Below are 26,291 nucleotides of genomic sequence, written 5' to 3' on the forward strand. Positions count from 1 at the left end.
TAATTTGCAGACATCCTTTTTATGTGATTTCTCCTCTTCCTCCTTGAACTTAGAGAATTAAATTTTCTGACAATATTTCATTTCTTTACTTTTCCAGCTGTTGGCTTGTCCTGGTACACTGCAGTGATTCCAGTTGCATTGGCCTGTGTCATCTTAGGGGCGATATGCGTGCACAAGTGCTGGAAGCAGAGAGCTGATAAAGGATACACAATAGCAAAGGTTTAAGATCTGCTTTATTCTCCAACCGCCAACAGCAAAAAATTCACCTTGGGTGACTTCCACGTGAGACACAGAGAGATGTTTCAGACTAGACGTACTGCTTTCTCACTGGATGGATATATATCAGCTTTTTTCTTCTTCTTCATGTCTTCCATGAACTGATTAAATTAGAAATAAAAGTTTGTGTAAAATGCTGCCTAGATGCAGGAAACCCACTTCTACCATTTTGCACCTAGACTGTGTTTTGTAGCGTTTTGAAACATGGTGTCCCAGGAACATGCCCTTGTTATGAGAAGAAGGGTAAGAAAAAGGAGATGGTCTCACCCTTTGTAAATTCAATAGCCTTGTCCTTTGGAAAAAGGCAAAACAAAACAAAACAACTAGAACCTAAAAAATAGAAACTAAGAAAGCTTGCTCCAGAAGAGCTATTCCATGCCAGAGTGATAGGATTTTTCCTTGTGCACCCAAACTCAATTTATTTTTCTTCAGTCTACAAAACAGCTGTTTTTTTCCATTTTCTAGAGCCAAATTCAGTTGTCATGACAACTGTACTTCTATGAACTTTTCCACAGAAAATCTCTCTCTCTCTTTTTTTTTTTTTTAACCACTTGGATTATTCCTTGCTTAAATGGGTGCTTTCAGAATACCCCTCTCCCAGAGATAACTACCTCAGCATAACAGATAATTGTACACAGGAGAATTTGTTTCTGTTTTATCTACCAACGTGTCATGGCTAGAAAATTGTAGGCAGCTGTAACATGTTATCTTTGCCAGGAAAAGTATTTGGAGGATGTTTTAGTGTTTTGAGAGTCATTTGACTAGTACTAATAAAGTTTTATTCCTGGAAGTGATTCAACAGATTACCAGTAATAAGGTACAGTCTTGCTATTCTGTGCTTCTAACTTTTATTGCTGGCCGTCTCCTTCTCTCTGATATAAGTATAAAAGTCTGGAATAGATTCCTGTAAACAATGAGTCTGCACCAGTCTCAAACTGGTGTAGGTTTGGGAACCACGTATCCTCTGAATTGAAGTATGCAGTTTGATTAATCATGATGCAAAATGGTGCCTATTTATTTTAGTCTAACTGGATTCAAATCTTGACATAAATCAGAAGGGAGCAATAAATAAACAGGTAATCATGCTGTACTTTGAGGATCAAAAGGAGTGGAATGCCTTGGTTACTTCCTCTGCCAAGCAGATAGTGGAGAAATAGTTCCATCGTACATAGTGCATGTCTTCATCTGTATAGAAGGGGAAGAGATCCAGCTTTAAGGTTTAGTTTGTTACAGATCCATAACTGACACTTCTCACAGACACTGAAGAAAAAGCTTTTTCTTTAGGAAAACCAGCCTGGAGGTTTTTTGATAAAATAATCAGGAAAAAAATAATCAGGAAAAACGTTGGCTCTAAAGAAACAACTTTGTAAAGTAAGAATGTTAGAATTGTGTGTAGTCCCGCAGACTAGAGAGATGAACTACTCTCAGACATCTGGGAGAAGCCATTGACAATCTCCTTTCCACCATCACTTACAGCTGGTTCTGAATTTAGCCCAAGAAACATTTGAAGAATTTTAAAGACTAGGATGTGGCTTGAATTAGGAAACCCTTCAGTCTGTTAGCAAGAACCTTTGCAACTTATGAAATTTAAGACAAAATATCCCTTTATATATTCTAAATGTTTGCTGAAAAGATACAGGAGTTGTATTTCTGATACGGTTTGAGTCAATGGCAACCAGACAAGACAACAGGAATTATTGTTTCCAAGTGCAGGATGTTAAAGATGGTGAGAAAAGATATATAGATTTTATGGGCAGATGCAAAAAAAGTGGCTGGTTGTGTCGAAAAAAGTCAGCCCACTTGGATATCTGTTCTTTGAAGGAAGAAAAATACTGAATGTAGCTGGAAGGAACATGAAAAAATGAGAAAGTTTTAGGTACATCAGGAATCCTCCTGATTTTATTTTTTTTTTTTAATTTTTCAGCAATTGCTATTCTATAACTAGAGAACAAAATAGATTTGCAAATAAGTGTAACCTTTCACAATGTGGTTTGCTCTTCCCATCCATTTGTATCCTCCCAGAATAGCGTGACAACACATCTGGCTGCAGGAGCAGGGTTGGATTTCACTAAGTAGTTGAAAAGAAGTAGAACTTTTTGTATATGGAGTATTGATGCCAAAAGAAAGTTAAATACCTCAGATCCTCCTCCACACTAGAGAAGGAGAAGGAAATGTGAATATGAGATAAAAATTGGGCATGCAGAGAGCTGCTCCTACATACTCAGTGGTGTCTTGAATACAAGGGGAATGTAAAGAAAAAAAGATTTACTCTTTTATGAAGTGATACCCACTTCTCTAACTACTGATACAGTAATTTTCTGAAGGCTTTCATGATAGCTAGACTTGTTCAAATAAACTACATACTGTAAATATTTTACAGGAAGATTTGTTCAAATGAACTACACGATGTAAATGTTTTACTTTGATTTTGTTTTGTTATAAGCACGTGAAATACATTCTACAGTGTTCTTGTAAATACTACATGAAAAAATAAATAAACAAAACAAACAAAACAAAAAAAACCCACAAAGAAATCAAAGTGTTGGTGTTTGAGTTGGGTGGGAAGGAAGGCTTGAGATGGCTGCTTGGGGGTGCTGTTTTCCAGCACCTTTCTGGAAAGTGCTCACCCCTGGCAGCAGTGTCCCCTGCTCCGTGGGCTGCGGGGGCTTCAGGATGTGCTCCATCCTTCAGCCTACCTCTACTCTGTCCCTGCAGTGGTGCCTTTTCACACCAAAAGGAAAACAAATCTGGACGGACCAGGTTCCTTTCCTGATTGCTGCCACAGTTATATCTGTCCCTGCTCCCCAGCCCCGCAAGGGTTTGGGAGGGGTTCTGGGTGATTATTCTCTCTCCAGCTACCAGAGTTTGAAGTATTGTGTCCCCTCATGCCTTCTGAGGCTGGAAATGTAGGTTAACATAGACTGTTATTGTGGGGATGTGAATTTAGTACATAATCCTTAGGCAGGGAGATTCGTCTTATTCATCTTCCCACTGGTAACTTTTTTTTTTTTAGTAAAAATTAGAGTTCTAGTTGTCACCATATGTATAGATCTTTGGGTAGGTCTCTCCCAGGAATTTCCCTCCGGTCTCAACATATTTTGAGGAGAAAATATCCTGAGTCTCAAGGCAAACTGAGGCTGAGGACTTAGTTGTAGCAGCTTACAGTCAGACCTGAAAAACAAAACAAAACAAAACAAAGAAGGCCACTTCATGTCAAGGACTTGGCTCTCTGTGTAACAATGTTCCTCTGCAGAAAAATTAGTGACGTAAAGAAGACAAAGAAACCTCTTTCGTGGAACTGTATGGGTCTGCAGCATTCGTCAGTAGAGCTCATCTATCTGCAAAAGTTTCCAAGGAACCTCTACAGAGTGGAAAAAAATGGTGTGGTGTGGTCTTGGCATGAGTTAGCTTCCAGGATAGCAGCAGCTTCTGCAGAAGTAGTTCTTTGCAGGAAAAGTGAGCTCAATTAACAGTTATTTTCTAGTCTTATTTAGCATATGTGATCTTAATGTCAACTGTCCATAATTCTTTGATCAAAGCAGCAATTAAAATTAACATAATTTGGAAAGCACCAAATAATTAAATATGCTGGTTGACAGGCAAAACCTTTGAATAAACGTGGGAGTAAATAAAAGTAGAAGTGAATAGTTTAGTGAATAAAAGTAGAAATAAGAATTGGACCTGTGCACAGAGCTGATCTTGGCAGATGAATGTTAGAAGGTTACAGTTTTTTGATTTTAGTAGCTGGGGAAGGGAGGTGTGCATGAGGAAGGAGAAGAAACATGTCAAATACCATTGCCAGAAATAAAGCTATAAATATGAGAATAGCTGATGAAAATGTTTGACGATTATTCCAACTCAAGTTTGCAAAGCAAGAAACTCAGGAGAGCAAAACAAAATAAGGAATTGGTTTTGGAGCTGAGAGCTCCCTGCCCACTTGTAACCTTGGGGCTGCTAAAGATAACCTCGGGTGGGGCACCTCTCATCCAGCCTTTGACCACCAGAAAGGAACTCACCTGCTCCAAGCTGGTCATCGATGTTTCCTCTCCACTTGGTGGAGGAAGAGTTCTCTCTGGTGCCTGAAATAAATGGGATGAATTGCCCTCTAGAGGTGCCTTTTTCCACCAGTTACACAAGCTGAACAGCTAACTTCAAGACGGAGGTAGATCAATCCACCCAGTGTTAGTGGAAAGACTGATTGTGGACAACATGATTTCAGGTTAACACAAGGGTTATAGAAAGAAATGGATTTAAGCCCAGAGACATCCTTTCACAAGGTCAAGGCTGCTGGGCCTTCTTGGGAAATGACTGTAGTGCTGGTAGCTCCTTGTGCAGAGAAAGGACACGGGCTCATGCTAAAGGAAAATACTGCATAAGGTTGGGATGCAGGCACAAAGATAGGCATTGCGGACCCCAACATGAAAAAAAAGCAGGCTGAAAATGACTGGGCGATGTCTTGGAAAAATGTTTGTGGCTCACAGAGAGTGGTCCATGGCCCGGAGAAGAGCCATAGTATTACAGGAAGAAAAGAAAGAGCTGCACTGTGTGAGGGGCTGAAGCAGAGTCTCAGCAGCAGGGCTGCCAGCCCTTCCACTCCTGCTGGAGAACACATGCTCCTAGCAGGCACTGCAAGGCAACAACTGTGGACCAGAAAAAATGCTGCTATGTGCACCTGATATAGCATAAAACACATCTGCTGCCAGTGGACGAACATGGGCAGCAGCAGATAAAGAAAACATGATAAATATGCATTACTTATTATTCTGTTTTCATCTGTTCATTACACTGGAACTCCTACTCTGTCGCAGCCTGTAGCTTGTGTACATGGTGCCAAAGAGTTCAGTAAGGCAGACCAAATAATAGCATGAGTCGGTTTTCAGGAAGGACATATTGTTGTCTTCCTAAGATCCTCAAGGGAGAGCCAGATACCTAATAATAATGGGGAAGCTTTCAAAACCTCCCAGAGACCCAAACTCACTTGTTAGAACTTGGGAAATTTACCCGTTACCAAATCCTTAGCTGCAAAGTGCAGTTTAGCTCATTTAATTGTGTGTCGCTCCTCCCAGTGTTAGTTTCTGGCACCAGCCTGAATTGTCCCAGAACCTGAATTTCTCTTATATGACCTATATATTTGCTTATCAGACCCAAGTCTGGTACAAGTCATACCTACAAGTCTTGGTGGGCTCTAATTTCTTTGCGGACAGTGCAGCATTACCAGTTCTGCCTGGCAGGGCTTAAACGGTGCAATTCACTTCCAGCTTTAGAGGTCCTGTTTTGCTTTGGGTATGGAGGATTCATCCGTTTAGTTTTGGGCTAAATGAATCATCTTGTTTGCTTGTTTTGGATCCTGAATGTGCTTTGTCATAAGCTTTGGGGAGGCCAGACTATGACTGGAAACAGTCAATACCATGTTAGTTTACTTGGAAAATTAAAGACTCAACAACTTTGCGGCTTTCATGTTTGGGTTGCAGCTGAACTAAGTAATTAGTATCATTACATATATCCTCAATATGTTGCTACTGCTCTTTTCCTTTTGACTAGGACTTATCATAGCTGATTTCCAGCCAGCTTGAGGGCTCTCCGGAGGAGACAACCAGCAAACAATAGTGGTTTCTCAGCTCTCGTCATTGTATCCTGGACAGCCTGTGGATGCTGGAGATGAGGACCTCTTTTCTGTAGTAGAGAGGAGCTATCAGCTCAGGGGACACACAGATACCTTGCCTTTGACTACAGCTATTAGTTTACCTGCTGAGTTTAATCCTGTAAAATGCCTGAGAATACACTGTAGAGAAAGGTCATAAATTCACATCTTCACATCGTCAGAGCCTCATTTGTGACTGTTCCCTGTTAGGGGAGAATATATAAGCAAATTGTATTCATTTATTTTTTTGTTTGTTTAATCACACAGGCACAGTGTCACTTAGGAAATGTGGAATGCATGGGTAAGATGTGTGGAAGAGGGTGGTTTCCTACGGGGAGGGATATGAAGTGCTGCAAGGACACTCGGGGGCTGGAGAACCTGTGCATGTAAATATTTCAGCTAATGAAGGCGAATGGGATGAAAAACACATAACCAAAATTAAGTTGGCCGCTAATCACTACACAGCAGTGGGGTCCTGAAAGAGCTTCTCAGGAGGAGTAATGGAGAGGAAAAGAAATGACTTTTAACTTGTAGCTGGGTGCAGCTGTGGAGGGGATTTGATGTGTGTGGCAGCAGGGGGTCTGTTTGCAAGGCTGCATCATGTCCTGCAGCTTTGTGCTCTTTATTTCCATTGGGAAAAAAAAAAAAAAAAAAAACCACAGGCTGGATTGCTGCAGATACAAAATCCCATCTAAGAGTTTAATTATTATGCAATTATTTCCTCAACTAAATCTCCAGTGCCAAATTTATACAGCCCTTTCAAGCTTTTAAGGGCTGGAAGATCAAAAGAATTAAACAGTGCACACAGTTGCTGTATGTCTTTGTAGTCATGTCCAGAGTCCTAATCTGCTTTAAACTCTTCTTGGTGATGCCAGTTGCTTTGGATAAAAGCTCTTAATGAATCTTGGATTTCCTACTGGAGGGCACAATCCATTCTCTAAACAAAATTGTGTTGGTGAGGTGAGCTAGGGCTCCATATGACCCCAGTGCCTGTGCTGTGCAGAGAGGAGGAGCCCCTTAAACCTTGCTCTGCCCTTTTTCACTCTGTCTCGCAGAGGTTACTTTCTGCTTGTTCATTTTACTGCTTAATGGCTGTTGCTGTGGCTTTCACACTTGGTCGCGAACTGAGAGCCAATTGCCCTGGTGAGGGTACCAGGAGCTTCCAGCCTCAGCATCCCCAGACAGTGCAAGCAAGCAGGAGAGAAGTCTCTGTCGGCAGTGTCAAGGAGCAAAAAGTGCAGTAATGATAAGTTACAGAAGCATACAGCCCTGGAAGAAGGCTTTAGGAGACAGAACCAGCTGGTGAAACATAACTGCAAGAGGCTTGACAGAAATACTTTGCAGCTTCTGGGATCACATTTCAGGATTATTGCCTGTGCCTGGAGTTTTATTTATTTATTTATTTTTTTAACCTTTAATTATAAAAGCAGAATGTTGACTTACCTAGATGTAACACCCACCTCCATGGTTAAGTCAGTAATTCAAGTTTCTAACCATCTGTCTACCCAGTATGGGACACCGGTTATCCAGAAGCAGCCTGAGACTTTGCATATACATCAGTCACCAAGTTCACGGGTTAGATTTTTGCTTGTAATTTTTTACATTTGCATTCATTATATTTCTTTCTGATTAAAAAAATAGTTAAATCTTGATTCTACAATGTCTTTAAAAGCAGACCCATGGTACTTTAGACATGTTAATCCTAAAAACAATTTGTTATGATGCAATGCTTTGGGGAGGCCTGAGCATGTTACAGCTTGTTTGTACGGGCAAAACATTATTTACAGAGATTAGTCTTCATTCTCAGTCTCTCCAGGGAACTGGTCCAGTTTCAGTACTTTCATTTTTTTTTTTTGTCTTCCTTTCATTTATTCTGTTTGCAACATATATTTCAGCAAAGAGGATGCAACTTCAGGCAGCTCTCCCTGATCACGGGAGCCTTCATCTGTGGCTGAGGCTACTTTTACATGACAAGATATGTGCACGCATCTTGCAGTTGAGCTCAGCAGGGGTACGAATCCCTCTGAGTGGATGCTGCCCCCTTTTTCCCACCTTCCAGTGAAGAGTAATCCTGCAGGAAACCCAGCAGAAGCATGCAGGACTCTTCACCTCCTATGGAGATAGGGTAGAGGAGCAAAGAGGCCAGTCCCAGTGCAGCTCTCCTGAGAGCAGTAGTCCTTCTGCTTCCTCTCATCCCTAGACTTCTTGCTCAGGAACGGCAGAAAGAAAACTGCATTGCATTTTCTCTCACCTCATCCTTTCCTCTGCTCTGTCAGGGGAAAAGAGGAGCGGGCACACAGTGGGACCCAAGAACCTGCATGGGGGAAAACAGACAGAGTGATCTGCACAGTGAATGGGTGGAGATCTGAATGGAGGTGTCAGGTCTTGGTGTTTTGGTATGGTGCAGAATAGGACCTTGTAGCCCCAAATTTGGCAGCCTTGCAGATTCCTTCTTCAGCTCTCTGGAGCCCCTGGGTTTCTGGGCACTCAATTATTCCCTTCTAAACAAAGCAACTTGCTCAAACATTGAAAGAAAGAAACATTGGAGGGGGAGAAAAGGGATTTAAAACCAAGTGGCCTTCTGGCATAGACTTACTGGATCATAACGTCACTGAAATAAGCAGGTTTTAATTTAGGGAGAAGCACGACTCATCCACCTCCCATTCTCTTAGAGGGTGCTTACATCCCACTCATCACAGCAGCCAGGTTGCCCTGCCTTCCTGCCCTCCAGACCCTGCCTCTCCTACTGCCTCCTGCGAGACAGGGGAAAGCCCCATCACACCAGTGGCAAGTCTCAGCCTGTGTTATCTTCACTTCAGGCTATTTTGTTCTCATCAGTTGAAGTCCTAGGTGATGTAAAATCTGGCTGTTCCTCTGTGCATATGGCTGTTTGGATGCAGTCACTTTGGCTTCACACCCTGCCATGTGATATATTTTCCTTAGGGTTGAGGCAGTTCAGGTTAGCTCATGAGGTGGGAGCCTCTGACTCCTTGCCACGTGTCTGATGTGGAACGGAGCACATATTTCAGTTTTTCAACACAAATCAAAATATGTCACTGAATCATGGATTCTTGTGACCATATACTGTCATTCAACCTTTCCACGTGCGTTGAGTGTAGCTTCAAAGCATGTGATCAGAGACCACAAATTATTTGTGAATGACTATAAAATAATGTGAGCTGAGGCATACTTACTGGATTTTTATTTATTTTTTTGAATGCAGATATTGATAGTATTGTATTCTTCTGCATTTCTCACGTCATTTAAATGCTTTAAGATTGATGAATCCAAGATTGTGTGGGAGAGCTAAATTTAGGTACTGAAACAAATGCCAAAGTTGTAACAAAACACAACATGTTGTTGAGAAGTGACTAATGTAATTGCATCTTCTTCACTTGGTTTGAACTTGTTCCTTCAGGACAAATAGTTAACACGTGTCTGTTTTCACTGGGGGAAAAAAAAAGGGTGATTTTAAAGTTAGCACAGTTATTTTTTGCCACATGTAAATTGTTTGCTCACCTTTTGACCTCCTTGCATTCAAAAGCCATCAACTTTGCTTGCATTTGTGTTTAGGGACATAGCTGAATAAGACTAAAACCTAACATTAGTGGAAAGCTTGGATATTACAGTTTGGCATGCCATTATCTTGGGGGACGTATGGTTCCCTCTGAACTATTTTAGACTTTTGCAACTTATTATTCAACAGCTTAATACATTCTTAAAAAACGAATAAAAAAATAAATGAAGTTATTTGCTTCACTCTCACAGGCCCCAGAAAGCTTTTCAAAACATAACTAATACTTGAGTCTCCTGAATTTACTGCCTGGACCTTGGGACTCTCTCAGAGTTTAAAGGCAGGGTCTCAAACACTAGTTTTCAAAGCAATATTTGCACTGTGGGCTTGGGGAATTACTTCCTATGAATTCATAAAGAATACACAGAAATGCAGGATGGAAGGGAAGAAAGCCTGTCCAACAGTTCTCCCAGTTTTATCTAGATGAAATTTATGAAAACGTTTCCATATATATATATGTATATATATATAACTATGATCATATTGTACTGAAAAAGAAAAAGAAATCTCAGGTAAGCTTTAAGGAACTCAAAACGATCGTGTACCTGCAATATCATTATGTTTATCAGGGGCATTCTCTGCCAGGTGTCTATTCCCTACAGCATGCAGCTAAACCTTCTTTCTTGAATAAATTCAGCGTCTTTGCTGCATCACTGACAAGCAACAATTTAACAATCCATCTGGGTATCAAAGGACGGACACAGCATTAGTGATCACCCATGTAATTTTTATTTTTGTGATTTGTTGGTCATTCCACAAGAGCTTTGTGGAAAAGCTGAGGATGAAATGTGATTCTCAAAGGCAACATTCACGTCATCAAAAAACTAATCAATCTTCTCTTTTTTTTTTCTCCCACCCTTAATTCACCCCTCACCAGCTTCCAGGTTCTGATGAGTGAGAAAAGAATCCCATCCATCAAGAACAACCTCCTGTACAGTACAGCCCTGATTTGCTCCATGGCTTTGTCCATCCTGTGCCCTGCAAGCTGGGGAAAAGAATATAATGCATCATGTATTTAAAAAAATGTATTGTAATGTGTCTGAACCCTCAGTTCTTGTATTGCCTAATTTCAGAAGGCTCGATTTTGCAATCTTGTTCACGTTCTTTAAATATTGTTTTAAAGTGTGTTTATGCTTTTGAAAAAGAGCTTTTGTTTATTAAAAATCACAGTGGTAAGCTAAATGTTAAGTCAAGCCAGGCCCAGTTAAAGTCAAAGGGATGGAGGATGTCAGTTAGCAAAATGGTAAAACTGCAAAACAGCATATACATATGCTGCAGGTGGAAACAGAAAAATAATGCCGTTCAAAATTACGGTTTATGGTGTTATTTTTACTGTTTGCAACCAGCGTGACTATTTCTTCCTACCTCCCCTGACCCCTCCCCTCCTGTTTGTGACTCCCCGTCTCAGTCCGCGCTGGCTGCACCCAGTTGCAGGCTCCACCCTGACATTTTTCACTTTCCTGTTATTGGGCTAGCTGTCTCTTGTAATTAGGCTACAGAGAGATACAATATGAAATCATGCCATATGTTCTCACTCAGTATCTCTTCACTTCTTTCCTGGCCTCAGTTGAAAAGGAAAGCTTTTCCACAAACATCTGCCAGCTGATGACTGCTTAAGCTGGAAAATAGCTCCCTAGTTCCCATAAAGAGGTACTTTTCCTTCCTTGTCTGGTGACAAACCTACACTTTTTCTAGGAAGGGCGTAAGCTAATGTTGGAGGCCATTAGGTTCTCAAGCTCTTTTTTCGCAGAAACTCTTAAGCATTTTAAATCTTATCTTACATCCTTCAATGGTGCACATACAGCACGTCTGCATATTCAGGGTACGGAGCAGAGACTGAGTTTGGCAGTGAGATACCTCCTCTCACCTAAATCTCAAGACAGAGGCCATCCGTCATTCTCTATTCAGACTTGCACCATACCTACAAACTGAAACATCCTTTTTTTCTTCAAATATGAATTTTGGCTCCTTGAACTTGCAGTGTGCCTAAATTCTGCACATCCTGCACCTCAGTATGAAGAGTCAAGACAACTCCACCTCCTAATTTCCATTTTTTCTAACCCTCCAGGCCTGATTCTACGTGTCCTGAAAATTTCTCGAGTGCCTGTAATTAGGTGCTGGTATGTACACAGAAGTAGAGTGATGTGAAGATAGGGCTGGGTTGATATTCAGACACACGGACACATTTGACACTGAGGAGCAGCCTGAAAAGCTGGGCTTTGAAACAGCTGTAGGTGTTGGTGGCTCCTGCCTTTGCCTAGTGCACAGGATGAAAAAATTATCCTGGGAAAAAGAAAGACCACATCTAAGCTGATTTTTATAATGAGGAAAATGAATCTCAGTGCCAGAAGTGTGCCACAACGAGACTGACTGCACGTGTCTGGATATAGAAACAATCATGTCCTGAGATTGTCACAGTTCTGCTCTGCCCATGAACACCTACTGTAAGGGGCAGGCTCATCCCCCAGCTCCTCCCTGAGGAGGTTGTCTGGCTCCCTCTCACCTGCCCTTCTTTCTCTCCTTCTCCCTGAGTGCAAAGTGTCTCCGTGTCCCTGGAAATGGGGAGAATTTAGGAAGGATGGAAAGGAAGGATGGATTAGGAAATATGGCTCTACATAAGTCTCCTTCCCTGGTCCTTCACGTGAAGAAATAGCTTAGCTGTGCCTAATTCTGCCAGCTTCTGGTTTTGAGAATTCAGACTATTTAGTAACACCCACAGGTGTTGATCCTAGGTCTCACTTTTTGTACATTTTTTTTGCATTTGAAATTCATTAGAGAGCTCCCTATGCAACCTTGTCCATCCTTACCTATCTCCCAACCTTCCTTTGCAATGAGATAATCTAATGGTTTCATAATTTATTTCAGCAGCTGAGCAGCTGGCAGCTTGTCTCTCTGTTCAACTTTTTTTTTTTTTTTTAAACCCTAGGAAAGCTTTAGATTTCCTGCCAAACAGATACTAGACTGATTGTGTTCTTCAGATCAAAGATTTTCTGTCTCCTGCAACTTGTGGTGCTGATTTACTTGTGTAAGAAGTGTGGTATTTACATAATGACACAATTAGAGAAAATGGAAGAAATGTGAGAAATATAATTTGTGTTAGTTAATTTCCTGCTCGCAGATTGTGTCAGAGAGCTAAGTATGTTCCACATTACAAGAGCCTTTCAAAATAAACATTAAAAAACCTCTAGTAGTTAATATCTGGTTTCGAGCTAGTGTTTACTGCCATTGTTTCAAATAAAAGAGATTATTTTTGAACTTATTCCATTATATATATACATACACTATATATATATGTAAGATATGGTTTATCCTATGTTCTTTGTGACTTTATTCTGCATTTTCATGCAATTCTTTCTCTTCTCTTTCAAATGTTATACTGTAAAATGTTTTATTGTAATCTCCACTCATAACAAAGCCTCTAGTTTATACTAGAATGCTGATATACAACGATAAAGGAGAGGCTGAGAAAGGCACAAGAGAGGTCTGCACATTCAGATTGTCTACGATTCTTCTCAAGTCCAGAAAGAGATGGAAGGCAGATTTGTTCAGCGTTTTTAGGCAAAAATAAAAATGGAAAAGAAGAGATTCAGTCTCACGGTAACGGCAGAGGTAAGTAGCGGTCTGGACTATTCAAACATCTGTTGAGAAAGAAACAGATGAGGATACAGATGATCCATCAAGTTCTGGGAATGTGTTAGTGGCAACTTTGTGTTGTAGATACAGAGGAAGTTAATAGATAATGGTGAGTAATTAAATGTGTTTGAAATTCAGTCCAGTCAGAGGGTGGACATTAATTTATCGTAGACTACAAAACAATAGCATCATAAATGAAGGAAGGAAGCCTTGAATCAATGTAAGTCAGACAGGTAGCATATCTTTGGAAGAACTTCCAAGGAATATCTAAGGAAAAAGAGCACATGTAAGAGATAAAAAGCTGATTAAGAATAAGGTGGGTATGCCAATACCAAAGCATGCCATACTAGTTCAGTTTCCTCTTTTCTAGGATAAGTTACGGTGTTAAAGAGAAAGCAGCAGCTGTGATTTATCTCAGATTTAATACGGGGTTTGAGGATTGTCATAAGTAAACTAGGGAAATGTGGTTAAGATGATGGGAATGTAAGGCTGACACTCAGCTATTGGAAAAGCATATTCATGGAGTAATCACCAAAGAATTTCTGTCAAACAGGATATTTCAAGGCAATGTTGCAAATTTAATCCCTGGAAATGGTTTAATTCTGCTTAATCTTATTTAAGTTAGTAATGCTGCTGATAGACTAGGGAATAACTTAATGAATTCATATGTCAAATAAGTAAGATAGGGTGGAAGCACATTGAAGACAAACAACAAAGGTCAAAGTCAAACTGATACGGGGGAGGGGGGGGGGGGAGGAGGGAGTGATAGTACAAAACTGATAACGATAAGCCCAAGAAAGGAAAATACTAGTAAAAAAAACTTGGTGGTATTTGGGGAACTGATTAAGCAATAGAAGATCTACAAGACATATGGAAGACAAAGTCCAGCAGAAATTTGAATGAGTCAGTAATGCAAAACAGTTGCAACACAGACAATTTGTATTGACAAGTACTAACAGGGTTCTTTTTTTATATAACATGGGAGGTATTTACTCCACTCTATTCTGAGTGGGAAGACCTCATCTGAGATTCAGGCTTTATCCAGTTGGAAACACATTTTGAGAAAGGTGCACATAAATTAGAGACAATCCAGAAGAGATACATGAAGACGAGTTTTGGAAAATAAGATTTATTGGGAATAAATTTAAACAATTAAATTTGCTAATGTAAGAAAAGGCTGAGGTGTTATTGATAACAGACTTCCAAAATGGCAAGAAGACAGTGAACAGTTGTTTTCCACGTTCAGTGGATTTGGACAAGATGTCACAGCAGTGTCCTCAAAGGGTCCATACTGGATCCAGTCCTGTTCAATTTATTCATCGGTGACCTGGATGATGGAATAGAGTGCACCCGCAGCAAGTTTGCTGATGGCACAAAACTGGGAGGAGTGGCTGATACCCCAGAGGGCTGAGCTGCCATTCAGAGGGGCCTGGACAGGCTGAAGCACTGGGCAGTGAGAAACCTCACCAAGTTCAACAAAGGCAAGTTTAGGGTCCGGCACCTAGGGAGGAAGCAAGTTTTTCTAGCTTAAACCCAGAAAGAGGCTATCAAGTGGACTATGAAATCTTTACAAATATATTAAATAACCTTCAGTGTGTTACAGATCTACTGGCTTTGCTTCAGGACAAATACACAGATTACATGACCTCGTGAAGCCCCTCCAAGCTACATCCCAGTCTTTTCCTCCAAGTTCCTCTGCAAGGGTTTGTGTAGTCTTTCCACAGGCAGCAATTTACCCATGCATAAGTTTAACATGTCCAATCCTTTGACAGGCCTCTTTCTGTAGCTCTAGAGCTGGCAGTCTACTTTAGAGTTAATCTTTTCTCTTCATGCACCTAAGTAAAGAAATTTTTGATTAGCTGTTGCCCTATTAATCCATCTGAGCTTGGTATACTGGAAACAATTCTTAAACAGAAAAGTTTAAGTGAGCAAAAAAAGAGACTAAATCTGCAAGGGAGAGCTGAGTACATTACAGCAGGCCAAATTTCCCCTTTAGCTGTAGCTAAGGACGGATACTTGGTTTAATCTCTTCACAGAAACATCATGTTCACTTTTGGTAAGCTGAGACTGCATTTCACTGCTGAATGGTTGAACACAGTGTGGCTTAAAATCCAAGAAGTACTTTGGAACCTTTAATGAAGTTTGCAAATATAAATATGTAAAATTAACTTTAGCACCTCTTCTCTATGCTGCCTCTCTAGGTCTGTGGGCATTTTATATAAACATTTAATTCAATTTTAGTTCAGGTTCACAGAAAAAATAGCAGTATAGTTATATAATCAACTTTGTCCTTTCACACTTCCAAACCCACCTTTATTTAACAATTTGTTTTGCTTTTTTTTTCTTTTCTTTTTTTTTTTTTTTTTTTCTGTGTAAGCTTCTAATGTATGCTATTTGTTTTAACCAGGAAAACTTCAGTTTTCCTCACTGTTTTTTTCAGTTTCTTCACTGTTTTTCTTTTTCTTTTTTTTTTTTTTTTGGTGTGATTCATAGAATGGTTGTTTTGGCTGCAGGAGTTTGGACGTCAGCAGCAAGTTAATGAACAATTTAAGATACTGACATTGACACTTTCAGCAATCATGGAGTCCATCAAAGTTGCTCAAGGATTTTCTACTGCATTTGGCTTCTGCAAAGTTACTCAAAGATTTTCTGTTGAATTAAGATTCTGCTTGTCCTGCTGTAACTTTGTAAAGTGTTTCAAATAAAGATATTTACATATTCGATATTTACATATTCTGTTACATACACTGTAAATGTCCCAATATTACACAGTAGAAATCAAAAAGGAAAAGCAATTAAATACTGTTTCAAAAAAATAAAAATTTGAAATTCGCAGTTCAGAACTACAAGGCCATAGCCAAAGAAGACATCTCTAACCTTTTTCACTGTTATGTAGCCATGAGAACTATCTTTGCTAATTAGATAATTGCAGGAACTTTTCCTAATACAGCTAATTTTAATGAAAAGTCCCTTAATAAAATCATTTTTTTCCCTTTTTAAAATTTTATTTGTCACTCTTAGTTGATTTGTGGGACTTTTACACACCAAAGTTGAAAACCAGCTGGAAAAAAAACTTGAATTATATTTTAGGGAGAGATACGATAGGTGTGAAGACGAGGAAGAAGTTGTCCTTCCCTGCCCACCACCCTTCCACAAGGGTCATGTGGCAAAGGCTGGCCGGTGGCTATAAGATGGTACAAACCACGGGCTCCCATCTGAGCGCAGATAAAAATGCCATGCCTTCAACCTGCATGTTGGACTGATGGGCCAAAAGAGGTTGTTCTGGAAAAGCTCTGCAATGGGAAAACAGGAGACGGAGACTACTTTCCCTGCACATCCCTGCTGAACACACCAGTTGAAAGTACAAGGCTTGGCACCCAGACAGGGCTGGGCTACAGAGGACTGAAATGCCTCTAAGGATTACTCAAAGGCTGGGTGAGTTTTCCAGTAAGTGGCAGCTGAGCTTTGTCCTATGTTCCCCCGCCAGCAGCAGTTGAAAGAACAAAGTGTGAGAACATGGAGCAGTTTTTGACTCAGCCATGCAGATGGCAGCGGAGTGTGCTGGGGAAGATCCCAGCGTTTTCGTCAACTTTTCTCTTAAAAATAATAATTAAAAAAAAATAAATCATGGCATAAAATTCAGTAGCGATTTGGCCGAAGACTAACTGTTGAGTGGGAATTTGGCCTGAGACTAATTGGCTCAGACCTGAAACGCAGTGGGATGAGAAGCTCTTTCTTCATTTCTGACAGCCTGCAACTATTCTTAAGCGTCTGCATCCTCCTTTTCAGTTCATCCCTTGTCTGTTGATTGGTGCTGACCTAAACATGCCTGTCATTCAAGTACCGCTCTACCCCAGCCCTGCTTGACTCAGAAACTTCTTGGGCTGTGTTTTTCAGAAGCTGCATTACTTTTGAAGGAGCTGAGACAGGGAGATGCCACTTTGACAGGTTTGGCATTAGTATGTGATTAAATACTTGTGATACAGCACTCTTCACATTGTGTTAGTTGCAGCTAGGCATGGGAAAAACAACCCTGCCCAAAGCAAAGAAGGACTTAGAGTGGAATGAAAAAACAATTTAGAAGCTTATGCCTGGAACTGTGATCTGGAAAGAGGCAGTGCCTGGAGGAAAGGAAGACAAGCTGCCAGCAGGATGATCGGAGTAAGGATAACAATAGTTTTTCAGTCAGAACCTAGGGTGTTTTTTTTTGTTTATTTGGTTGTTTTTGTTTGTTTGTTTGTTTGTTTTGCTTAGCATTGCCTGGCTTCAATGCCATTGCTCTTCAGACTATGGACTCAGTGGATACACGAGCTCAGAGACAGGTCAGGAAAGACTTGCAGTTAGTAAGGGCTGAGAATTTTGTCTTCCTGAAAACCAGCTGAAACATCTCCAGCAAAAACTGTGAACAAGTTTCCAGCTGAGCCTGGGATTCTCAAGAGCAATTTTGGATTGTTATTGTGGGCTCTAGTTTGCACAGGATCTATATATGCTAGTAGTCTCACAGTTAGTTATTATTTCTGTTGAATCAGTATCCCAGGCAGAATCAGGGCTACCTTCTTTACAGAGTATGAAGCAAAGGAGATACTCATTTTCCTTTATGCAAATATGTATACTTCTGGGTGTCTTCAAACCTGTTTACAAAACCAGTGAACCTCCAATTTTCCATTGACATCTCCCTGCAGGCAATGGGAACCTTTCCAACAACGTCAGGCAGAAGCAGATCAGGTCTGTAAGCAAAGGAAGCAGCGTGGGAGACATGCATGCTTCACTGGGGTACGTGGCTCCTTCCTGTGTGAAGGGGAGCTGTGTACTGAGCCTGGCTTTCAAAAGTGAATTTAAAAAGCAAATAACATTTTGGGGGGGAATTTTCCTGAAAAGCATTTGGTTGTGACCTGTGACAGTTATTTTGGATGAATGTTTCCGAGAATTGTCACTGTCTTTTCCAGTAAACCCATTTGGCCAAAACTCTTTCACAAAATGCTCAGAAAAAAACCAAACAGGCCTCATGTTGGAGAACAGCTTGCCAAAGCAATTCTTGCATAGGAAGGGTCTAAAGGTTTGTCTCAGTAATTAGTGTATGCAGTCAGCTACCAGAAAGCAAATCTTGCTTGCTTTCACTGGAATGACATGTGAGCAGGTCCTACACTGAACCTGAATGGGATGCATAGTTTTTAGGGGACGATGCCTGAGGCATAAAGCAGAGTGCAATCCTATTCCCATTTGAAACAAGGCCAAAGCTGCCACCAACGTCAGGCTCTTATTCTGTATGTGTATGCACAATGAAATCTGCAGCATCAGCAGATTACGTTATGAATGGGGTATGTGACAATAAGTTTGCAGAAGAGCAAGCCTGCACTTGACTTCTGCTTCTATAATGTGGGCCTGGCAACTTCCCACTTTTCCTTACCAGCCCTTGACATATTTTACTGCTAAGTTTCTACTACATTTGTGTAGGTAAGCAAGAGAAAGATATTTCTTCCTCAAGGACAAGTGACTGATGCTCCTGGTAGGCTTTACCTGCTGTAACATGGGCTTATGTGTGGTTTGCATGTTATTGCAAGCCAGAGCTTTGGTTTTGTTGTGGCCCATTTAAGGTCCTGGTAGTCAACATTGGAAACAGCAAATCATCCCTCAGTACATTTTTTCTCTTCTGTATGTCACTGTCAAATGAAATAAATGATAAAAATAGAGAACTTTTCTGTTTTGACTGTCTCTGCAAAGGCACAAGAAGCTGACTTCAGTGTTTATGCAATTAGGATCGTTTTTTTTGGTTACATATTTAGTGCAATGAGTAAGTATTGGTACAGTCAGGCTCAAATTAAAGCTGTTCTGACAGTATGTGCTTTAAAAATGGCAGAGAGAAAGGAAATTACTTAATTAGGCAACTTCATATAGTAAGATGGCAAATTTTCCTTTACTATTGTAGGGGCCAGTGTAAATATAGAAGAACAGGGCTTTCATTATTAAAACTTCAGCCACTGGAAAATAACAATTTATTAAAACTTAAACTTATTCTTAAAATGAGTTAATTTTGGTGAAATTAATTTCCAGGAAGAACCTTCAGAGAGATCATGTCCTTCTCCTCTCTCTGCTCTTCTTGTTCAAGTTCAAGGAATTGTTAGGAATGTGTAGATTCCCACTGATGTTTTTATTTTATTTTATTTTATTTTATTTTATTTTATTTTATTTTATTTTATTTTATTTTATTTTATTTTATTTTATTTTATTTTATTTTATTTTATTTTATTTTAATTTCCTCCCAGTCTGTGCTGATAACACAATCAGAAGGAGCAACATTTTCGAAATTTATTTGGCATCTTCAGCCTGAGAATTCATTCACAACCTGTAATATCTGGAATATTGCTGACACAAAACATGAGCAGCTTAGTGGCTGAAATAGGCTAGAATGTACCAGTGTGAAATACCAGTATTTCTTGTAACACTAAACATAGCACTTGTATGCATTTCAGCTGCAGGATGGATACAATTCACATTAGAGTGGCTTAATTATCACTGTGATCACTGAGCTCCGAGGCGCCATGGGAATGCAATTTCCATGATGCTTCTGATATTGCATGTCACCCCTTTCTCTTGCCTGTCTAGCAAGAATTTCCTTCATGATCTGAAGTACAACAGAGCTGATCTCCAGCTGAATCTGGGACAAGTTTCAAAGTCTGATCATTTCTAGCTTCAAACTGCTTTCATTATTCTGGAATGGAATCAGAGAATCACAGAATGCTTTGGGTTGGAAGGGACCTTAAAGACCACCCAGTTCCAACCCCCTGCCACGGGCAGGGACACCTCCCACCAGACCAGGGTGCCCAAAGCCCCATCCAGCCTGGCCTTGAACACCTCCAGGGATGGGGCATCCACAGCTTCTCTGGGCAACCTGTGCCAGTGCCTTACCACCCTCTGAGTGAAGAGTTTCTTCCTAATACATAATCCAAACCTACCCTCTTTTAGTTTGACTTTATTACCCCATGCCCTATCACTACACTCCCTGACAAAGAGCCTCTCCCCATCCTTCTTGTAGGACCCCTTTAAGTACTGGGAGGTTGCTATAAGGCCTTCCCAGAGCCTTCTCTTCTCTAGGTTAAACCCTTGCCCCCTCAGGGCCAGACTCCTACAGGGGAACCTGCAAGGGTGCGGCATCCTCCTTCACTCCTACTGCTGACAGGTGTACTTTAGTCCACAATTTCCTTTGAGTGCTGTTAAGTAAAAATGATAGCATATTCCATCAGCTGACTTACACTGATTTATGCAGCTGGTGTTGCTCACCTGCCAGGAGAGTGCTCAGGGGGATCCTACTGACGTCTCTGCTGGGATCTAGGACTTCCAGCATGCTGCTCACAAAAAGGTGATGTGAATAGTAGCGAGGTGACAGACTTTGTGCCAGCTACAGAATTGTTAGGCTAGTCAAATTCATTGAAACATGTTGGGAGAGCCATGGAAGGATCTTACTAAATCTTCTTACTGATAAAAGAGAGATTTAAATTCAAATCTCTCAATGAGTAACTTTAGGTGGTTATACCAAGGCAGGTACACCAACATCTTGGAAAGAGCATATCTTTTGTGTCCTTTCATCACCAATGAAATCCAGCGCAGAGAAGGGTGCCGCACAGGAAGGTGGTATGGGCTGGCTTTGCTACAAGGCTCTGCAGCTTGGAAATGCCATGAGGTTCCTCTGAGTCACTAATAGTAATGGAGAAAGTGAGCAGGAAAAGATGTGTTCACTCTTTCTCACATAAGCAGAGTGAAGGGTGCCTAGTTAAATTACTGAGGGGCAGATTAAGAAAGAGTAGTAGAGGGTTTTAATCACTTTTTAATAAGAGTGTGCCTTTACTGTTTAATGATTAAACTGCAGGTAATATTCACTGAATGTTGCGGAGGCAACAAAAGATAAGAAGTTCAGAAAGGGACTAGACAAAGTGATAGAGTTAATTAGTCACTAATGAATATGACAATCTCGGCATGACCTTTTGCAGACGGGATGCCTGAAACACTATTACTGGAAAATAGAAGAGTATGACAAATATAAACAAACTGTATTTGCCTTATTCAGATAATGTTTTTACAAGTATTTGCAGCAAAAGTCATGAACGTGAGATTGTCACCGGGGCTGGATGGCCCCTTTATTTGGCCTTAGATCTCTCTTTGTCTGCCACAGGGCTCTAGCAAGTGACAGTTTCAGTTTTGTTAACCCATAAGCTATCGTGCAGAACAAATCATCTGACTTTAATCAGCAACTGCTTGAAAAATGAGGATTAGCTTCACTGAAAAGAGATATAAATAAAATCAGCATGATGTCAAATAATGTCTTATCTGTGTACATCAACATAAAGGAAAGTGGGAAGGTAGCACACTGGAGAGAAGGTATGAAAAGGTTTCAGATCTACTTTAAATATTAAAGCCATGAGTCTGTGCCTAAACCAAACTGTCGTTCACTTATTCAGTGGACAAGTAAGAGAGTGAAGTTAAAACAACCTAATGTGTTACTTCCTGGTTATCATAACATAACAAAGCCTTATGTTCTGCTGCTTCATACAAACACGGCTGGCTTGGTTTCCTGTTTGGACTTCCTAAAGGATACAAGTCAGTAAATGATGCAGCATAATGAAGGGGTTATCATCTGAACAGGGCTTTCTCTTCTACTTTGGCTCTTTCCCAAACACAGCAATAATTCTTAGGAGTCATAAAAGCGAGACAGTGTGCTGCCTGTGAGCTACAGTATTGGCACTGCACAAGTTTGTACACAGGACATTTTAATCTTTAACAAATAAAAGGGCTTCAGTAATGTACTCAGTCATGAGCATATTTTAAAGGACCAGCCACAGCTCTGCATGCTTCCGTGCTTCACTGGAAGTTAGACCTGTCACCCAAGAAAGAAAAAATGAAGTGAAGATACAGATCCTGTTCTGTTTGTGACGAGTAGATCTTAGCCTAAGGTAATGCATTTGGCATTTTTGTGAGTGTTTCTAAGCTGAAAAGAGTTTTTATTATGTTTTTATTATGTTTTCTGACTTCTGGTTAGGACCTAAATCATAGTCCTTGTAAAGTAGCAGAGTTCTCTGGTTATAGAGTTGGGATCAGATCTGCAAACAGTAAGCATAGATATACAAATGAAATAATATTCTGCAGGGATTTCTCATCACTGCAGGCATTATAATGGGAATATACATCTAATTGGCTCAAATGAATGTGCATGACTTTTGTATAGGAAAAGGCATATTGAAGATAGTCTGTATCATACCTATCATACTGAGGTGTGAATACCTGATGCATACTGACAAGAAGTTGCAAAATCGTCGGCGCTTGTCCTCGTGGGGGACTTCAACTTCCCGGACATATCCTGGAAACACAACACAGCACAGAGAAAGCAGTCTAGGAGGTTTCTGGAGAGCGTGGGAGATAGCTTCCTGACGCAGCTGGTCAGCGAACCTACCAGGCGTGGTGCCCCGCTAGACCTTCTCTTCACAAACAGGGAAGGACTGGTGGGAGATGTGGTGGTCGGAAACTGTCTTGGGCAGAGTGACCACGAAATGGTAGAGTTCTCTATTCTTGGCGAGGCCAGGAAGGGGACCAGTAAAACTGCTGTATTGGACTTCCGGAGGGCTGACTTTGAGCTGCTCAGGACGCTGGTTGGCCGAGTCCCTTGGGAGGCGGTTCTGAAGGGCAGAGGAGTCCAGGAAGGCTGGGCGCTCCTCAAGAAGGAAATCGTGATGGCACAGGAGCGGTCCGTCCCCACATGTCCAAAGACGAGCCGGCGTGGAAGAAGACCGGCCTGGCTCAACAGAGAGTTGCGGCTTGTGCTTAGCAGAAAAAAGAGGGTTTATAATCTTTGGAAAAAAGGGCGGGCCACTGAGGAGGACTACAAGGATGTAGCGAGGCTGTGCAGGGAGAAAATTAGAAAGGCCAAAGCTCATCTGGAGCTCAATCTGGCTACTGCCGTTAAAGACAACAAAAAATCCTTTTACAAATATATCAACGCGAAACGGAGGACTAAGGAGAATCTCCATCCTTTACTGGATGCGAGGGGAAACCTAGTTACTAAGGATGAGGAAAAGGCTGAGGTGCTTAATGCCGCCTTTGCCTCAGTCTTTAGCGGCAATACCGGTTGTTCTCTGGATACCCAGTGCCTTGAGCTGGTGGAAGGGGATGGGGAACAGGACGTGGCCTTCGCTATCCATGGAAATGGTTGGCGACCTGCTACGGAGCTTGGATGTGCGCAAGTCGATGGGGCCGGATGGGATGCACCCGAGGGTACTGAAAGAACTGGCGGAGGAGCTGGCCGAGCCGCTTTCCATCATTTATCGGCAGTCCTGGCTATCGGGGGAGGTCCCAGTTGACTGGCGGCTAGCCAATGTGACGCCCATCTATAAGAAGGGCCGCAGGGCAGACCCGGGGAACTATAGGCCTGTCAGTTTGACCTCAGTGCCAGGAAAGCTCATGGAGCAGATTATCTTGAGGGTCATCACGCGGCACTTGCAGGGCAAGCAGGCGATCAGGCCCAGTCAGCATGGGTTTATGAAAGGCAGGTCCTGCTTGACGAACCTGATCTCCTTCTATGACCAAGTGACGCGCTTGGTGGATGAGGGAAAGGCTGTGGATGTGGTCTACCTTGACTTCAGTAAGGCTTTTGACACCGTTCCCCACAACATTCTCCTCGAGAAACTGGCTGCTCGTGGCTTGGACTGGCGTACGCTTCGCTGGGTTAGAAACTGGCTGGATGGCCGGGCCCAGAGAGTTGTGGTGAATGGAGTCAAATCTGGTTGGAGGCCGGTCACTAGTGGTGTCCCCCAGGGCTCGGTACTAGGGCCGGTCCTCTTTAATATCTTTATCGATGATCTGGATGAGGGCGTCCAGTGCACCCTCAGTAAGTTTGCAGATGACACCAAGCTAAGTGCGTGTGTCGATCTGCTCGAGGGCAGGAAGGCTCTGCAGGAGGACCTGGATAGGCTGGAGCGATGGGCTGAGGTCAACTGTATGAAGTTCAACAAGGCCAAAAGTGCCGGGTCCTGCACCTGGGGCGCAACAACCCCAAGCAGAGCTACAGGCTGGGAGATGAGTGGCTGGAAAGCTGCCTGGCCGAGAGGGACCTGGGAGTATTGGTTGATAGTCGGCTGAATATGAGCCAGCAGTGTGCCCAGGTGGCCAAGAAGGCCAACAGCATCCTGGCCTGCATAAGAAGCAGTGTGGCCAGCAGGTCTAGGGAAGTGATTGTGCCCCTGTACTCGGCTCTGGTGAGGCCGCACCTCGAGTACTGTGTTCAGTTTTGGGCCCCTCGCTACAGGAAGGACATGGACGTGCTCGAGCGAGTCCAGAGAAGGGCGACCAAGCTGGTGAGGGGTCTGGAGAACAAGTCTTACGAGGAGCGGCTGAGGGAGCTGGGCTTGTTCAGCCTGGAGAAGAGGAGTCTCAGGGGCGACCTCATCGCTCTCTACAGTTACCTTAAAGGAGGCTGTAAAGAGGTGGGGGTTGGTCTGTTCTCCTACGTGCCTGGTGACAGGACGAGGGGGAATGGGCAAAAGTTGCGACAGGGGAGTTTTAGGTTGGATGTTAGGAAGTACTTCTTTACCGAAAGGGTTATTAAGCATTGGAATGGGCTGCCCAGGGAGGTGGTGGAGTCACCATCCCTGGAGGTCTTTAAAAGACGTTTAGATGTAGAGCTTAGCGATATGGTTTAGTGGAGTACTTAGTGTTAGGTCGGAGGTTGGACTCGATGATCTTGAGGTCTCTTCCAACCTAGAAATCTGTGATACTGTGATACTGTGATACATGGACAGCTGGAATGATAGCATATATACCCCAGATGTCTGCTGGGGTAAACTTAGCTGTCACTTCATAGAATCACAGAATATCCCGAGTAGGAAGGGACCCACAAGGACCATCGAGTCCTACTCCTGGGTCCCTGAAGGGCCACCTAAAAAATCAGACCATGTGTCTGAGAGCATTGTACAAATGCTTCTTGAATTCCATCAGGCTCAGTGCCATGACCACTGCCCCGGGGAGCCTGTCCCAGTGCCCGACCACCCTCTGGGTGCAGAACCTTTCCCTAACCCCCAGCCTGACCCTCCCCTGTCCCAGCTCCATGCCGTTCCCTCGGGTCCTGTCGCTGTCCCCAGAGAGCAGAGCTCAGCGCCTGCCCCTCCGCTCCCCTCGTGAGGGAGCTGCAGGCCGCCATGAGGCCTCCCCTCGGCCTGCTCTGCTCTGGGCTGAACAAACCAAGGGCCCTCAGCCCCATCTCATATGTCTTGCTCTCCAGATCCTTCATCTTCGTAGTCATCCTTTGGACACTCTGTAACAGTTTTACATCTTTCTTATACTGTGGCACCTGAAACTGCACACAGTACTCGAGGTGAGGCCGCACCAGCGCAGAGTAGAGCAGGACAATCACTTCCCTCGACCAACTAGCGATGCCGTGCTTGATGCACCCCAGGGTACGGCTGGCCCTCCTGGCCACCAGGGCACACTGCTGGCTCATGTTCAGCTTGCTGTCGACCAAAATCTCCAGATCCCTCTCTGCGGAGCTGATCTCCAGCATCTCATCCCCCAGTCTAAGTTCAGCCAGGGTTGCCCCTTCCCAGGTGCAGAATCCAGCACTTTTTCTTGTACTTCCACATAATGACAGCTGCAAACCAGCTTTTTTATTAAGATTATTGCTCTGAACAAACACATGGGAGATATTAATGGTGTTTTTGTTGTTGTCTTTTCTCCATCTGTACAGTGAAAACTAAACAAGACATGAGTCAACATGTCTTTATTAAATTAAAACAAGCACCTTAGTGAACAGAAAATGCAAGAGACCCATGGTGCTTCAGAGACATTGGACAAACGGACTCATGGGTGTTACAGAAAACATCTTACAGGAAAAGATTTAACATTAACTGTGCCATGTTAAACCCCAAGTCATGAAATGGATAGCCCAGAGCTGTAGGTCTGCTTGAGCTCACATAGCCCGTATTGTCAGCTCAGATTTACTCTCTGTTTTCTTTTAACTATAGACACATTAATATGTTTAAATTGTCATTATAGCGTGACATTGAAGCTGTGGCATTAAGATGCACAGAACAACCCGATGATACTGCTGATATGAATTCAATTTCACAAGCAATTAAAACTTTATGTTTTGATTCTCAGTTTCCATCCAGTTACTCCACCATAAGCGTG

The 26,291-nt window shown here is 42.2% G+C and overlaps 2 protein-coding genes across 4 annotated transcripts in view; both read left to right on the top strand.

Annotated features, from left to right (window-relative positions):
• Positions 1 to 2,798, top strand: part of IL1R2 (interleukin 1 receptor type 2) — a 28,167-nt gene extending 25,369 nt beyond the window's left edge. For all 3 annotated transcript variants that reach the window (XM_080602000.1, XM_080602001.1, XM_080602002.1), the window contains exon 9: positions 98 to 2,798. In XM_080602000.1, the coding sequence (XP_080458126.1) occupies positions 98 to 225 (128 nt within the window). In that variant the 3' untranslated portion in view covers positions 226 to 2,798. The remainder of the gene's footprint in view (positions 1 to 97) is intronic.
• Positions 2,799 to 21,952: 19,154 nt separating this feature from the next.
• LOC308198802 (interleukin-1 receptor type 1-like) overlaps positions 21,953 to 26,291 on the top strand; it is a 53,475-nt gene continuing 49,136 nt past the window's right edge. The window contains exon 1 of the mRNA XM_080601862.1: positions 21,953 to 22,069. The gene's annotated coding sequence lies outside the window, so the exon portion shown is untranslated. The remainder of the gene's footprint in view (positions 22,070 to 26,291) is intronic.

The sequence above is a fragment of the Anser brachyrhynchus genome (assembly GCF_964034855.1).
Source record: "Anser brachyrhynchus genome assembly, chromosome: 1".
Classification (NCBI taxonomy): Eukaryota; Metazoa; Chordata; class Aves; order Anseriformes; family Anatidae; genus Anser; species Anser brachyrhynchus.